General features: G+C 46.0%; 1 protein-coding gene across 2 annotated transcripts in view; it reads right to left on the bottom strand.

Moving 5' to 3' along the window:
* The window catches only part of LOC114547824 (PH and SEC7 domain-containing protein 1), a 63482-nt gene extending 55310 nt beyond the window's left edge, over positions 1–8172 (bottom strand). The window contains exons 1-2 of one of the 2 annotated variants that reach the window (XM_028567276.1): positions 8037–8172; positions 6308–6775 (exon numbers count right to left, since the gene is read on the bottom strand). In XM_028567276.1, the coding sequence (XP_028423077.1) occupies positions 6308–6775; positions 8037–8134 (566 nt within the window). In that variant the 5' untranslated portion in view covers positions 8135–8172. Of the gene's footprint in view, positions 1–6307; positions 6804–8036 lie in introns of both variants that reach the window. The other variant, XM_028567277.1, reaches the window with a different exon arrangement.
* Between the last annotated feature and the right edge of the window lie 7237 nt (positions 8173–15409).

Genomic DNA, 15409 nt, shown 5'->3' with positions numbered 1-15409 from the left:
CTTGGAGTAGACTTTACCAGGGAGGCTGAGAAGTGTGATACCCCTGTAATTGGCACACACCCTCTGGTCCCCCTTTTTAAAAAGGGGAATCACATCCCCGGTCTGACACTCCTTTGGCACCGCCCCAGACTTCCACGCAATGTTGAAGAGTCGTGTCAACCAGGACAGCCCCTCCACACCCAGAGCCTTAAGCATTTCTCATCAATCCCCGGGGCTTTGCCACTGTGGAGTTGTTTGACTACATCAGTGACTTCCGCCTGGGAAATTGACAATGATCCCCCGTTATCCTCCAGCTCTGCCTCTACCATAGAGGGCGTATTAGTCGGATTCAGGAGTTCCTCAAAGTGCTCCTTCCACCGCCCTATTACCTCCTCAGTTGAAGTCAACAGTGTCCCATCCTTACTGTACACAGCTTGGATGGTTCCTCGCTTCCCCCTCCTGAGGTGGCGAACAGTTTTCCAGAAGCACCTTGGTGCCGACCGATAGTCCTTCTCCATGTCTTCTCCGAACTTCTCCCACACCCGCTGCTTTGCCTCTTTCACGGCAGAGGCTGCAGCCCTTCGGGCCCTTCGGTACCCTGCAACTGCCTCCGGAGTCCTCCGGGATAACATATCCCGGAAAGACTCCTTCTTCAGTCGGACGGCTTCCCTGACCACCGGTGTCCACCACGGTGTTCGTGGGTTACCGCCCCTTGAGGCACCTAAGACCACAGCTCCTTGCCGCAGCTTCAGCAAGGGAAACCTTGAACAACCGAGTGGTGACTTTAACTTCTACCAAAATCAGTTTCTGTTAACATACTTGTACTTTTACTCGAGTATTGCTTTCAAGTAACCTGATGAGACCGTCCTGATCTGGCGAGCTCCAGTTTTCCACTCGCAGATCAGTCTGGCATCTTGAGATAGAGAAAATTTGGACTCGACCGACCAATCAGCGTTGGTTTTGAGGCGGGTTTAGGTGGTGATAGACAGATGGTTTATCCAATCAGCTAACCAGGATTTTTAGACAGCGGTAGCACTAATTCTGTTAGCCGCTCGCTAATGCTTTTTCCTCTTGGATCCTTCTTTTGGAATATGGTCCGGGAACCTGAAATGGGGTCTTTTATTCCTAAATTCTTGTTACACAAACGGCAAATATCCTTTACCGACATGTTGCTTGCTTGCTGAGCTAAGGAGCTATGCTTTGCCTGCAGCAGCAGGGGCGGGCTTGTGGTTGTATTTTCATACGCTTCGTGGATCTGATTGGTTGATTTGGCTCGTCAATCACCAACGTAGGTGATAGACAGATGGTTCATCCAATCAGCTAACCAGTATTTCCGCCCCTTCCCAAAAGTTCTCCAACAGAAAGATCCCAGATGGATATGCTGAGCAAATGCGAAGCAATCCATCTGGCGGAGTCAGGTTAGCTTTCAAGTACTTTATACTTGAAAGCTTTATTTTTATTCTTATACTAAGACTGCTTGTATCGGATCGGTACGATATGCAAGTTCAAGAATCGGAAAAATTGGTATTGGTGTGTAAGTTTGTGTCTTTCTTTGAGCCTTATAACCAATGCAAAGAGACGTGTCTATGAGATACAGAATAAGACTTAACACGCTTAAGTCCAGGTTTTATCCATTACCGCTGTCGTAATGTCTCATACTGGGCCCTATTTTAATGATCTGAAACGCAAGTATGAAACGCAAAACGCAAGTAGCTTTGTGGGCGGATCTCTGGCGCTGTTGCTATTATACCGGCGGGATAAATGAGTCTTGCGCCCGACGCAAATCTAAATGGGTTGGTCTGAAGTAGCTAGGTGTGGTTTGGGTGTAACGTGAAAATAACCAATCAGAGCGTCATCTCACATTCCCTTTAAGAGCAGGCACGCTTGTTCCATGGCGGATTGCTATTATGACGGCGGATTTGCCTGGCGCACGCCAGCGGGAGCTGTCCGGGATGCGGCAAAGTAATAAATGCCCGTCTTGGCCGGGTGGCGATGTTGCTGCTCCTGTCGGGCGCATCTCCTCAAGTCTGGAGAGGATTGCTGCAGCCATGGAGCGTGGGCCTCGAAACGCACCACCTGCTCCTGTTGTGCCCCTTCCTCTTCCCCCCCACTCCATCTACGTCCACCCGCTCCACCAGGAGCGCATTGCGCCGTAGTTCAACATCACGTCTCCTTAAGTCCTCTAATATTTCCTCATTTATGTCATCAACACATCCATGATTCACAGAAATGTTGTGTAAAACATAACGAGCCACAAAGAATGCTGTGACTTTTTGAGGACTGTAATGTAAAGTGCCTCCTGATCTATCCAAACACCTGAAGCGCATTTTCAGTCATATTTTTCTTTGTAATTATGTAACGTTTGCAAAAATGGGAACTGCTTCGTCCGTGTAGATGAGAGAAGTGTATGCGCGTTGTGCACACGCTACATTATGGCCAAGCATGCGCCCCTAAAATAGCATCTGAATAACGCGCTACTGACTTTAGACTAGCTCCACTGACTTTAGATTAGCACCACTGACTTTAGACTAGCACCACTGACTTTAGACTAGCACCACTGACTTTAGACTAGCTCCACTGACTTTAGACTAGCTCCACTGACTTTAGACTAGCACCACTGACTTTAGTCTAGCACCACTGACTTTAGTCTAGCACCACTGACTTTAGTCTAGCACCACTGACTTTAGACTAGCACCACTGACTTTAGACTAGCCCCACTGACTTTAGATTAGCCCCACTGACTTCAGACTAGCTCCACTGACTTTAGACTAGCACCACTGACTTTAGACTAGCACCACTGACTTTAGACTAGCACCACTGACTTTAGACTAGCTCCACTGACTTTAGACTAGCGCCACTGACTTTAGACTAGCACCACTGACTTTAGACTAGCACCACTGACTTTAGACTAGCACCACTGACTTTAGACTAGCGCCACTGACTTTAGACTAGCTCCACTGAACCGCCCCCGAGAGCGCAAATACATTCCCTAATTTACCGACGTGCGTCTGTGGAGGGAAAAGTCCGCCGTGCGTCGGGTGCAAATTAGGAATGATGCATGCGTCGGTGTACAAAGGCAATTGCGCTGAGTGCCAGATAGGGACCTATGTCTCATTCGAACTACAGATCCATAGTAATCTCAATCCCCAGTTAGTGTTGCTTTAATAAGACAATTGCACTTGCCCTTTTTCAGTGTAGAGTGGAGATGAACAGAAAACAGTGAATGATATGCAACAACAAACATGACCCAGATTCACCATCACTCAGATTCTCGGTGAATCACTGAAGATCAGGTCGCCTGCAGTTGTCAACACTGTCAGCTGCTTTAACTAGACAGAACACTGGGGAGTGGAAAATTATCCTCAAAATACAATCATGTAATTTAGCAAGATGTAGCCATAAAAAACTTGGGAAATCATTGGTTTTTTTTTGTGATTAACACAATTTTCCATTTCACTTTTTAACAACATACAAAACACACAACTCGCAACATGAACGCCCCCCCCTCCCTCGTCATCAACATCCACCCTACACCCACTGCAATCAAGAAAAGTTGACACTGTGACTACAATATTCCAGACCATTCAACAAAATAATAACAAAATAGACAATAAACCAAATTAACATACAGTATGTATAAATGCCAACACCATGAGCCCATGATACACATCTCTCCCCCAGACACACCGACCAGACGGCCGACCCTCGGCAGAAAAGCCAGTCGGACTGATCAGTCTCCCCGAGTTGGTCCAAAAAGTACCTCAGAACACACCGGAGAGACGAGAAGTAATACGCCTCCATAACAGCAGGCGGCGCCAATCTGTATTGTCGCCCAAAAATGAAAACCGGCAGCTGATTGGACGAATGCGTCACGTGGGTCTGGTTTCCATTGACATATATATAATGGACCAACAGTGCCCATTGCTCTGGACGGAGACCAGTGAAGGCTATTAGAAGCACTTTTCCGGTGATCTCTTGCTGCGCAGCCTCCAACTGAGAGAGACAACATACAGTACAGGCCAAAAGTTTGGACACACCTTCTCATTCAATGTGTTTTCTTTATTTTCATGACTATTTACACTGTAGATTCTCACTGAAGGCATCAAAACTATGAATAAACACATATGGAATTATGTACTTAACAAAAAAGTGTAAAATAACTGAAAACATGTCTTATATTTTAAATTCCACAAATAGCCACCCTTTGCTTTTTTTGGTAACTCTGCAAACCCTTGGTGTTCTCTCAATGAGCTTCATGAGGTAGTCACCTGAAATGGTTTTACCTTCACAGGTGTGCTTTGTCAGGGTTAAGTTAAGGTTAGTGGAATGTTTTCCCTTATTAATTAAAAAGCAAAGGGTGGCTACTTTGAAGAATCTAAAATATAAGACATGTTTTCAGTTATTTCACACTTTTTTGTTAAGTACATAATTCCATATGTGTTCATTCATAGTTTTGATGCCTTCAGTGAGAATCTACAATGTAAATAGTCATGAAAATAAAAAGGAAATGCATTGAATGAGAAAGTGTGTGTCCAAACTTTTGGCCTGTACTGTAAATGTGACGTGAGCAACCTGTCTGAAAGTGTGAAGTCTTCTGGTAGCTGTGCCGAGAGAATTCTCAATCATTCCCAATCTTACAGAGACGGAGAGCGTAGGTATATGTAAGGAGATAACATAGGCACAGGCTAATTATTGATCACTAACATGCTAGTTAACATTAGTAATTAAACCTAAACAGCTAATGTAAGTCCAAACTGCCTGTGAGCTTCGGTAATTCCTCTACTATGCAACAGTAAGTTGCTTGGTTATGACCCAATAGTTAGCCTATTTTTATAAAAGCGTCTGCTACGGAGCCATAACGTGAGGTACAAGGTAATGGAGCCTTTTATACATTGTCGTGTTTCTTTAGAAATAAACAACGAACAAATAGAGTCTTTAAACGCTTCAGATGTAAAGTTATTCGCTGTCAAAGTTGCACCAAAATTAATGGGAGTCAATGGAATGCTAACGGCGGGGGATCACTTGTTAGCTTCAAAATGACGCCATAGGAGCTACGCATTCCAGACGCTCGCTTACCCCCTTGCTGGTTTCGAACACCGAAACGTGTTTCTGAAAACATTTTAAGCGAGAAATAGGCCGTGCAGTTGCTGAATCTGTCTTCATTTCAGATCAACAAAGGTCAGTTTAAAAGATTTTCATCCGATTTTGAGAGACTCTAGAGACGCTCATCCCGCTCCCTGTTTCCGCGTTAGCTCTCCACCAATCAGATTGGTCATTGGAGTCCGACTGCCGGCAGTGCCCGCCCCGCCGATTGTACATGTCAAATCGGCCAAAATCAAGGCCGATGACCCCTCGGACTGACAACGGCACGGACCGCACCGAACAGACTCGAGTCACCGACCTCGCCAGACTGTCCCACGGCCGATTATCGGCTCGGTGTGTAGTAGGCTTAGGAGCCCTCCAGAAAGTTCAGCTTCCCCATGTTCTAGTATAGACATCTAATCTGGTAAACCTTTTATATGACGTTTTTCCAAAACGCTACCACCCTAGCCATCTCACAAGCCCACCCCTGGATTGACGGCACCCCTTCATTCTTTCATCCTCTGAAAATAATCTGTCTGGCTATCGTTAAACTACCATGAAGAGGAAAAAAACATATATAAGTCGCACCGGACTATAAATTGCATTTATTTAGATTTTTTTTTTTTTCATCTGTCAACTACACGATAGCACACAGAACAACAGGCTGAATACGGTAGGTGTCCGGTATGTTAACGTAACACATTAACAGTTATTGAACTACACAATAGCACACAGAACAACTAGCTACCAGGGCGTGGAGCATGCATGTATTAAAAGGCGTGGAGACGTAACTGCACCGTTAACGAGCCCCTCCTCTCGTTCCTCCAGCTCTGGCTATCTAGCTTTCAGCCTGCGATTAGCTTTCTTTGTTTTCTTCATTGCAGTAAGAGTCACCTTTTCGCCAGTCCCTCACAAGTTTCTCTCATTTCAAACTTTCTTTCTGCTGCTCGATTACCGTTTTCGGGGCTGCATATTTTACTACCTGCAGTTTATCTCTTTTCTTTCTCAGTTGTCTTTAGGAGGAGCATTCTAGTTGTCACCTAGAGCGCCCTTTTGCTGCTGTAGACGGTAATGTTTTCAGTATAAATTAACATTTAAAAACATGTTAAATTATATACATTTTGATATATAAGTCGCACTTGACTATAAGTCGCAGGACCAGCCAAAGTAGGAAAAAAGGTGCGACTTATAGTCCGGAAAATACGGTAGTCTGGAGAGAAATCATTTCTTTATGGTGCTAACTCACCTTGGTAAGGAGAAAGACGGGTTGCTGTACCAGCTGCTGCCCAGCTGTGAACACCCTCTGCCTTTGGGCGGTGTGTCGTCCGAACCGCTGCTCAGCCTCTCGCTAGAGGGGGCTCTGGTGGCGTCCGAGTCCCCCGTCACGGTAAAGATAGAGTCAGAGATGCTGGGCCTCTCGTCGTGTGCCAGCGGGGCGAAGCTAAGCTGGACAATCTGCCTGGCGCTCTGGCAGACCGGCCCATGGATGGCGGGGGTTAGTGTGGGCAGGTCAAAGGTCAGGACAGTTTGGGTGCTCGAGGTTAGCAGCTCCTCGCTGTCCAGGCTGTTGTACGACGTGCCTTTGGCTCGGTGAGACTCCATGATGCTCTCAAAGTGGCGGCTGAAGGTGTCCTCCGCTGCACAGCGAGGACCGGAGACCAGGATGGGGGATTTCAGGGCCGGGTGGTGGCTGTCAAAAAACGTTTCCATTGGTCTGGACAGAGAGGGAGGTTTTAGAAACACTGCAACAAAAATGGTTTATGAAGAAAATGAAATGTGGGAACATGTAGAAAAAGAGACTTTTCAACTGTATTTTCTATCAAGTCAGGACGTGCTGTGCTGTTAACCCTCCTGTTGTCCTCGGGTCAAGAACTGACCCCTTTTTAAAAGTTTTCTATAACGGAAATGTGGGTTTCTTTCAACAAAATTGCCCCAAAACTTTTGGGCAAAATTAAAATATTTTAAAAAACGTCAAAGAATGTTGACTAAAGTGACATACAAGTGCCAAAAACATTGAAAAAAGTGACCAAAGGCATTGAAAGCCTAGAAAACAGCAGAATAAAGCTTTAAAAAAAGTGTCAAACAAGGCACTAACAATGTTTTAAAAAGCGACAAAAACATTTAAAAAACCCAATAAAATTTTTGAAAAAAGCATTGAAAAATGTGTCGAAAAAATGTGAAAAAAGTGTTGATTTTCAGTTCTGACCCGAGAAGACAACACAAGGGTAAAAAGTGCAGATGGTGTTTCCCAAAAGCCCAAGAAGACGACCTCAAATGTCTTGTTTTGTCCACAACTCAAAGATATTCAGTTTACTGTCACAGAGGAGAGAAGAAACTAGAACAATAGTCACATTTAACACGCTGCAATCACAGAATTTTTACTTTTATTTAATGAAAAATGATTCAAACAGATTAATCAATTATCAAAATAGTTGGCGATTAATTTAATATGGGACAACTAAGCGATTAATCTCTGTTTACAATCTACTTGAAAAATAGGTTACGGGGATCAAACTGTAGGTCAGGGGAAAATCCTTCTTGTGTGTGTGTGTGTGTGTGTGTGTGTGTGTGTGTATGTGTGTGTGTGTCGTTTAACAACCGGGAATACAGTATACTTGTGGGGTCCGGACAGCTTTGTGGGGCCAAAATACTGAATCCCACAACTTTAAGGGCTGTTTGAGGGTAAAGACTTTAATTTTTGATTATTAATAGAATTAGGTTATGGTTAGGGTGAGGGTAAGGGTTAAGGTTAGGCATTTAGTTGTGATGGTTAAGGTTAGTGTAAGGTTTAAGGTTAGGCATTTAGTTGTGATGGTTAAGGTTAGGATAAGGGGCTAGGGAATGCATTATGTCAATGGCAGGTCCCCACAATGATAGTGAAATGCATGTGTGTGTGTGTGTGTGTGTGTGTGTGTGTGTGTGTGTGTGTGTGTGTGTGTGCGTGTGTGTGACTGTGAGTGTGTTTTCACGTTCACCTCTTCAGAACGTGACCAAACACGTCTGACTCCTCCTGAGCTGCGTACTGCTGCTTCCTGTTGTCTCCTTGCATCCTCACACTGGCCCAGCTCACCATTTCTTCTTCCTCTTCCTCCTCCTCCTCCTCCTCCTCGTCCTCCTCATCTTCCTCCTCCCCCTCTCCCCTTCCCTCCTCCCCCTCCTCCCCATCCGTCCTGCCATAAGCCAGACCCCCCAGCGGGCTGCTGCCTGTCCCCGAGGTGCCCTGAACGCTGCGGTTACTCCCGAAGGCCGAGTCGGCGTCGTCCTGCTCGGCCAGCAGCACCTCGTCTATGTCCGTCTCGCGGTAGCAGCGCAGCGGAACAGCGTCCAGGTCGGTTTCCGAGTACTTCAACGTGCGGCGAATGATGCCGGTTTTGGGCGACGTCCCGATTATAGCCGGAGGAGGGGTCAGCAGCTCGACCTCCACATGCTGCACCTCGTGATTGGCAGAAAGATGAGGGAGTGAGGAAGGGGGAGTCGGGGTGGGAGACTCGCTGGAGTTACCGCTGGGAGGAGCTGTGGAGGCTTCCAGAGAATCTGCACATGGAGAGAGTTAAACATCCACATCAATGATGTTTTTTATAAAAATGCGATTGGCTATATTTGCTAATTCCCTGTTGTCACTGCACAGAAAACATATTTTGATTATGTGCTTGCTCTAATTGTTCCAGAACTATATTTAAAGGCCGAGTATCAAACCTCGGTATCAAAAAAGTACTGAAACACGTCCGGTAAGATTTGTCTTTTTTAAGATTCTTTTTTGGCATTTTCTCCTTTATTGGACAGTTGACAGTGGAGAGGCAGACCGGAAATGGGCGTCTGACGCTGCGTACTATTTACCTCAAAATTCGTAACTGGGAATGATGTCACACCCGAGTTGATCGTCCTCCAGTTAACGAAAAAACGGTGGCAGGGGGACTCTAGCCAGGTTAGCCATTATTAGCAATACCAGTTGATAACAATGCATTTTGTGGTATTTTGCACGTGCAAACACTGCAGCAACGTGTTGTAGTGTGATTGTGAGGCCGGGGTTGATCTAGTCTGGATCAAACTCCGTTCGATTCGGGACAACAACAACCTCTGAGCTAGCAAGCTACACACTGAATATGTTTTGATCACATTTAAGGGAATGATTTGAAAGATTTAGAAAGAATATGTGTACAGCATTTCCTCTCTAACTGGGACGTTTTGGGACTGATTGGTGGGATTGCTCACGTTACTGTATTGTGTGAACAGTTAACTTCATTTAATATTGTTTGTGACGTTTTCTTTTGTAAAACAAGTTCCTTCCCGAGACTATTTAGCAGAGCCACCGTCGCAGCTCCCGGAGCTCAGCGCCGCCCAAGACGATTGTGATTGGTTTAAAGAAATGCAAACAACCCAGATTTGCTTTACTCTACAGCGCTGTGGAGTAAGGTCCGGCAATGCCAGACTAGGGCTGGTGCGGTTCTCCAAAATATCAGAGTGTGAAATCCGACTTCAGGGGGCGTTCCGGTTAAGATTTCCGACCCATTTCAACTAAAACACAGCATGGCATAAAACAAAAGCCCCCAGCTGGCATCAAACTCAGAACATTGTGGTTACGTGGCATTCACTTTAACCATTCTGCTACAAAAGTGCTCCAGATTCACTTGGAGAACTTTTGTCTAGGTGATTTCCTCCTCTGAATCAGGCTCCGATCAGCCCGTCTTTATGATTTTTTTAGGCTAATTTAAGACTTTTCACAATAAGAGATGCCTTTATGACCTTTAACCTTTCTTCTTCCTTTCTAAGTTTCTCTGCAGGTTGATGAAGGTTAAGTTTCTGCAGCTTCAGTCTGATCATCTTTCTCTCTCCGTTTGTGTTGACACATAGCTTATATAAAAAAGAAAAAAAAACTGGTATAACATGATGTGCAGTAACTAGATGAAATTGAGGAGGACATGCTCTCACGTTTCTCCCCCCTGCTTGCAGCCTCCCCAGCAGGGGTCCCGAATAAAAACTCCCACTTGGCACGAGCGATCCTCTGACAATGGAGCGAGGGTACGGGCACTGCACAGCCACTGTCCGTCTGAAAGACGCACACGCACACGCACACGCACACGCACACACACACACACACACACACACACACACACACACACACACACAGCGGCATACTTATTAGGCTAGCTCTGCAGTGCAGCATTAAAGGAATGGCACTACATTTGGGAAATTTGTTTGTTCTTGTTCTAGAGTAAGATGAGATCGATACCACTCTAATGTTTGTGAATATGAAGCAAGAGTCAGTTAGTCAGCTTAGCATACAGACTAGAGACTAGAGAGTTATAAAACATATCAACCAACATCTTTTAAGCTTAATTAACACACTATATCTCATTTGTTTGATCTCTACACAAAACAAATTGTGGCTTTAGGGGGAGTTACATGCAACATTTTCTTGATTTCTGATAAAATATCTGATATATAATATAAATGTCTGTTTGTAAAGAAATAGTTCCAGCAAGTAACTCCCCATAATACAATTTGAATACAAAGTGTTTCACCATTAGTGGGATTTTGTAGTGTTGGTTGATCAATTGTTTCCTCCTACTTCGAGTCTTTATGCTAAGCTAAGCTTACAGCCACCTGGCTCCAGCTCCATACTTACAGCACACACATGAGAGTTGTACAATTTTGTCATTGAGCGCTTGACAACAAAGTGAATTAGAATATTTCCCAGAATTTCAAACTATTCCTTTAACTCTAAAGTCTCTAAATTATATATATATAAATTTTTTTGTTATTGGTATCAGTTCACCCAGACAGAGCCCACCTGTATTCCTGAGGTGGCGGCCCCGGTCTCGTTGCTCTGGTGACTGGACTGACTGGACTCGGGGGACACACAGTCTCTGTCCCCCAAGCTGCCCGTCACGCCACTGGAGCTCCGCGAGGACGAGCCTCCCATCGCTCCGTTCTGCTCCGCCTCGGCAGGCTCTTGAACCCTCTGCTGCTCCGCCTCGTACCCGTCCATCTCATCCTCGCCCTGGCCTTCCTCACCCTCGTCCTCCTCTGGAGAGTCCAGCACCACCGGGCCCAGAAGCAGGATCTCTCTCCTCCTCTGCTCCGCTCGTTTCTGCTGGGCTGTGGGACTGAGCGGCCGGCGACGGTGATTGGATTGCCGCTCAGGCGTCTGGTCATCAACAGACCTAAATCCAGCCTCAGGGTTCGGCCTTGGGCTGTTCTCCGGCTGCGTCCCCCACTGCTGCCTGGATGTCCAGCTGACCGGCGCCTCCTCAACACTCTGAGTGATGAAGAGCCTGCGTGCAAGCTCAGTGCAGTCGCCTCTCTCGAAACAGCTCAGGTCTCCTCTCTTGTCCAGGCCCGGGGTCCAGGAGTCTCTGGCGTACCGGAGCTGACGGCGATGCAGTGTGGGGGTATCTGGGGCTCGGAGCTCCGCTTGGAATAACCTGGGGTCCCTCATGGGAGAGCTGAGCTCAGTGGGAGGATGAGACGGACGGAAAACACGTGAAGGAATGGCGGGGGAACTCTGAGCGGCTGCTAAAGTGGAGCTCTGATGCTGGGACTTCTGAACGTGGTCCTCCCGGCGGGTTTGGTAATTAGTACGGGTGGTTTCAGGCTGGTGAGAGTCCGTGTTGTCAGGTGCCTGCGCGTGCTGCTCGTTTAAAGGGATGTTCATCTTAAGCGTTTGCTTAGACTGTTGTGCATTTGGAGCTGGATTGTGAAAGTCTCCGGCGGGATTGCCTAAAGCGTTGTGCAATGAGGACCTGCGGGCCTCTGTGAGAATGGAAGAGAGTTTGGTAGCCTCCTCTGCTAACCTGCGGGCGACTTCAGGGCTATGAGCCGGAGAGGAGGATTTACTGTCACTTAACTGGTTCAAGCCCTCAACTACATTATTGCCAAGTTGGAGGATTGTTCCCTGTGCGGGAGTGCTCCTGTTGCAGGACCTGTGAACATGTCTTTTGGTGGCTGGACTTCCTGCCACAGCTCTGGCCTCTGCTGACCAGCGAAGAGGGCTCTGGGACTCGACACAGGACTCTGGCTTTGCGTGAGGAGACTGCCTGGACTGGGAGGAAAGCTGGTCTGAAGCGGGACTCCGAGGCATCCCACAAATAGCCTGGCTCCTATCTGTGAAGTCTTTGAGATTCACGCTGATGTTCTGACACTGAACAGGAGAACCAGCCCAGGACTGACAGCGTGGCTGTTGGTTGAAGCGCGAAGATGAGGATTGCTCAAGTGCGTGGGCTAGTTTAATTCTCAGTAGAGGGGAGCCAAACTCCTCCACAGCCCTCTGGGTAGCTGCCCTGCCGATGGGGTCCAAGGCTGACTGGCGAAGGCCGGGAGAGAACGTCTGCTGGTGACTTCCCGGAGATCGAAATGTCAGCTTGGGACTAGAGCTGCGCGATGAATCGGGACTCCCAAACCAAACTGGGTCGCTGAGTCTTTTACGAAAGTAAGAGGGGGTGGATCGTTCCTCTCTGGTCCCTCTCTCGCACACAGCGTTGCGTGGACTCTCCACGGTCTTCACATTGGACTTCTCAATGTAGCTGAAGGTGACCACAGACCGCGTGCCATCGCTGACCTCTTCTTTGGTAAACCTCCGGCAGTTGGGAGGCGTGTGAGGGACGGAGACCTTTCCAGAAGAGGGCATTATTGGCGAAGAGTGGACGGCAGACACTCCATCACACGGTGTACTCCGGAGCTTGGGGACTGTCGGGGAGCTGCTGGCTTGCTGGAGTTGAAAGCTGTTTCGGGAAGGAGACTGGCTGTGTGTGCAGTCCTGAAGCAGGCAGCGAGCTGCGGAGGCCTTGGTGACGCACGTCTGGCTTGCTAGCTGAGACAGGAGCTCCGCTGGACTGTCCTGAACCGAATCCGAATGCCCCTGAGCAATCTCTTCCTTCCCTCCGCTCTGATCTGGGGCAGACCTCACTTCCACATACAAATGAAGGACTTTTCCAGACTGGGACATGACCTCCTCTCAAGCCGTAATGAGGACAGAGAAGCAGAAATGGAGCAGAGAGAGAGACAGAGAGAAAGAGAGAGAGAGAGAGAGAGAGAGAGAGAGAGACAGAGACAGAAAAGGGAAACTCTTTTGTGTCCTCTTCTTCTATCTGTCGATTTGTTTTTCTGCTGGTGGTGCGTGTCAGTTTATTTTTAGACGGTCTTTCTTCTCCCTCCCAGAGCGTCTGTGTGCAGAGCAGAGACACACAGGCTGGACGGCCAGAGGACAAACATGCCCATGGGACACCTCCAACAGCTCCCTATTCTTCATACCTGTGAATGACAGAAATAAAAAAGGAGGATCTGTTGTCTTTGGAGTCCCTCAATTGACACTCGTTACGCACGGAATATTCCAGTATTTGTGCTGCATGCATTAATTAACTTGTTAGTGGGGACACCAGTTTCTTTATTTACATTCATTGTGCAGTAAATGAAAAGATACCAACGTTAACAGGATAAGGCTGCTATTTCTTCTTATTGGCAAGAAATGCCATGAAAAGACCTAAGCTAACAATGTGTCTGTCTCTTAAAGTGCTCATATTATGCTTTTTGGCTTTCCCCCTTCCCTTTATTGTGTTATACATATTTTTTGTGCACGTTTACAAAGTGAAAAACCAAAGTCCACCCCAAAGGGACTTACCATCTCCAACAGAAAACACTGTTCACAAACTGCTCCAAACAGCTCTATTGTCTCTATCTATAGTCCAACCTTTACTTCAGAGACTAACATTATAATGCTCACCTAGCTGCTAGCATGGTACCCCCTCATCCTCTGCTTCTGACTGGCTAGTAGTCCTTACCTAGCTACTGCGCATGTGCGACTCCCAACAAAGATGGAACAGAAGTGAGATGCCTCACTTTGTAGCTAAAACAGAGAGCTCAACACACAGGGTGAAAAGAGGAGCTGCAGCAATGTGCAGTACAACACAAATATGGTGTTTTTTTGAAAGTTAAACCATGTAAACCTATTCTGATACAACCTCTAAATACAATTATGAACCTGAAAATGACCACAATATGGGCACTTTAATACTTTCCAACTTCCCTGTCAGCCCCAAGTCCATAGATTTGGAAGAAGTATTCAGGTTCTACATACCGACTACCTACGGCTTTTTAAAGATGTTATTCACCTTAAAAAGTAGGAGAATTTTCTCAACACATAAAGGAACCCTTCATCCTTCAGTTTATCACAAACATTCAACATCAGCACATCTGGAGATACGTGGTTTTCACTGGACAGGAAGGGGATGAAAAACTGTCATCTGAGAAGTAACTAACGCTGTCAGACAAATGTAGTGGAGTAAAAAGTCCAATATTTTCCTCAGAGATGTAGTAGAGTACAAGTAGAAAGGAGGAGAAAATGGAAAGAAGTACAGTACTTTGTTACATTCTACCACTGCAAATATATATAAAAATAATTTACAACAACGATAAAAAATACATGGTGTTTCCAGCCTTAATGTTTCCTGTTCTTTATTGTCCCATAAATAACAAACACAAACTGAAGCTATTTGACGTGTTAATTGATTCATACGACAATAAATAATAATACTTTAATAATTTATATTCAAACAGAGTAAAAGCACTCTCTCTGCCAAAAACAAAAGAGGAGCAAAATGCAATACAGCTAGCCAAGCTTCAGCAGAAGAGGGCGAGTGCCTCAAAATAATAACAAGGCAAAACGATGGTAAACACTTCAGAGATTATTGCAGGCATTTCATTTACACCTCCTCCAAACACACGCAGATAAGGATGTACAGACTGTTCAAGGCCAGCTGATTTCTGCCTCATTACAGCAAATCGTTTCATTAGAAAGGCGCTGCTGTTGTTACCGTGAACACACACTTGTTGGACTGAATTAGATAGACATTGACTAAGTACAAATCAGGTTAATGTATTGAATGACTGTGCCTCAGTGTATTTGAGACACACCTCCTGAAAGGACTTCAGTTCAAGGCAAGTTCAGTCAGGAAGACTTATGTTACTCACTCGTTTTCTATTCTCTCTCACTATTCTCCTGCTTTTCAGCTGATTAGGGGTGTTTATTCTTTAAAGTTAAACCAACCAGATTTACCGCAACCTCTATCAGCCAATCACATCATTTATGGGCTTCCTAGTTAGCTCACCTGGTAGAGCGCACGCCTATACATAGAGGTTTACGCTTTGGCAGTGGCCGTGGGTTTGACTCTGACCTGTGGCCCTTTGCTGCAAGTTATCCCCTCTCTCTCCCCTTTCGTGTCTTAAGCTTTCCTTTAAAAAAATACCCCAAAAATAATATAAAAAAAAATATTTATCCTTTTCTTTTTTTTGACATTTTAGGCCTTTATTTTTGACAGGGCCGCTTAGACATGAAAGGGGAGAGAGAGGGGAA

This window comes from Perca flavescens, chromosome 21 (genome assembly GCF_004354835.1).
Source record: "Perca flavescens isolate YP-PL-M2 chromosome 21, PFLA_1.0, whole genome shotgun sequence".
Lineage (NCBI taxonomy): Eukaryota > Metazoa > Chordata > Actinopteri > Perciformes > Percidae > Perca > Perca flavescens.
Note: the sequence above shows the minus strand (reverse complement) of the source record. Positions and strands in the feature narration are given on the sequence as shown.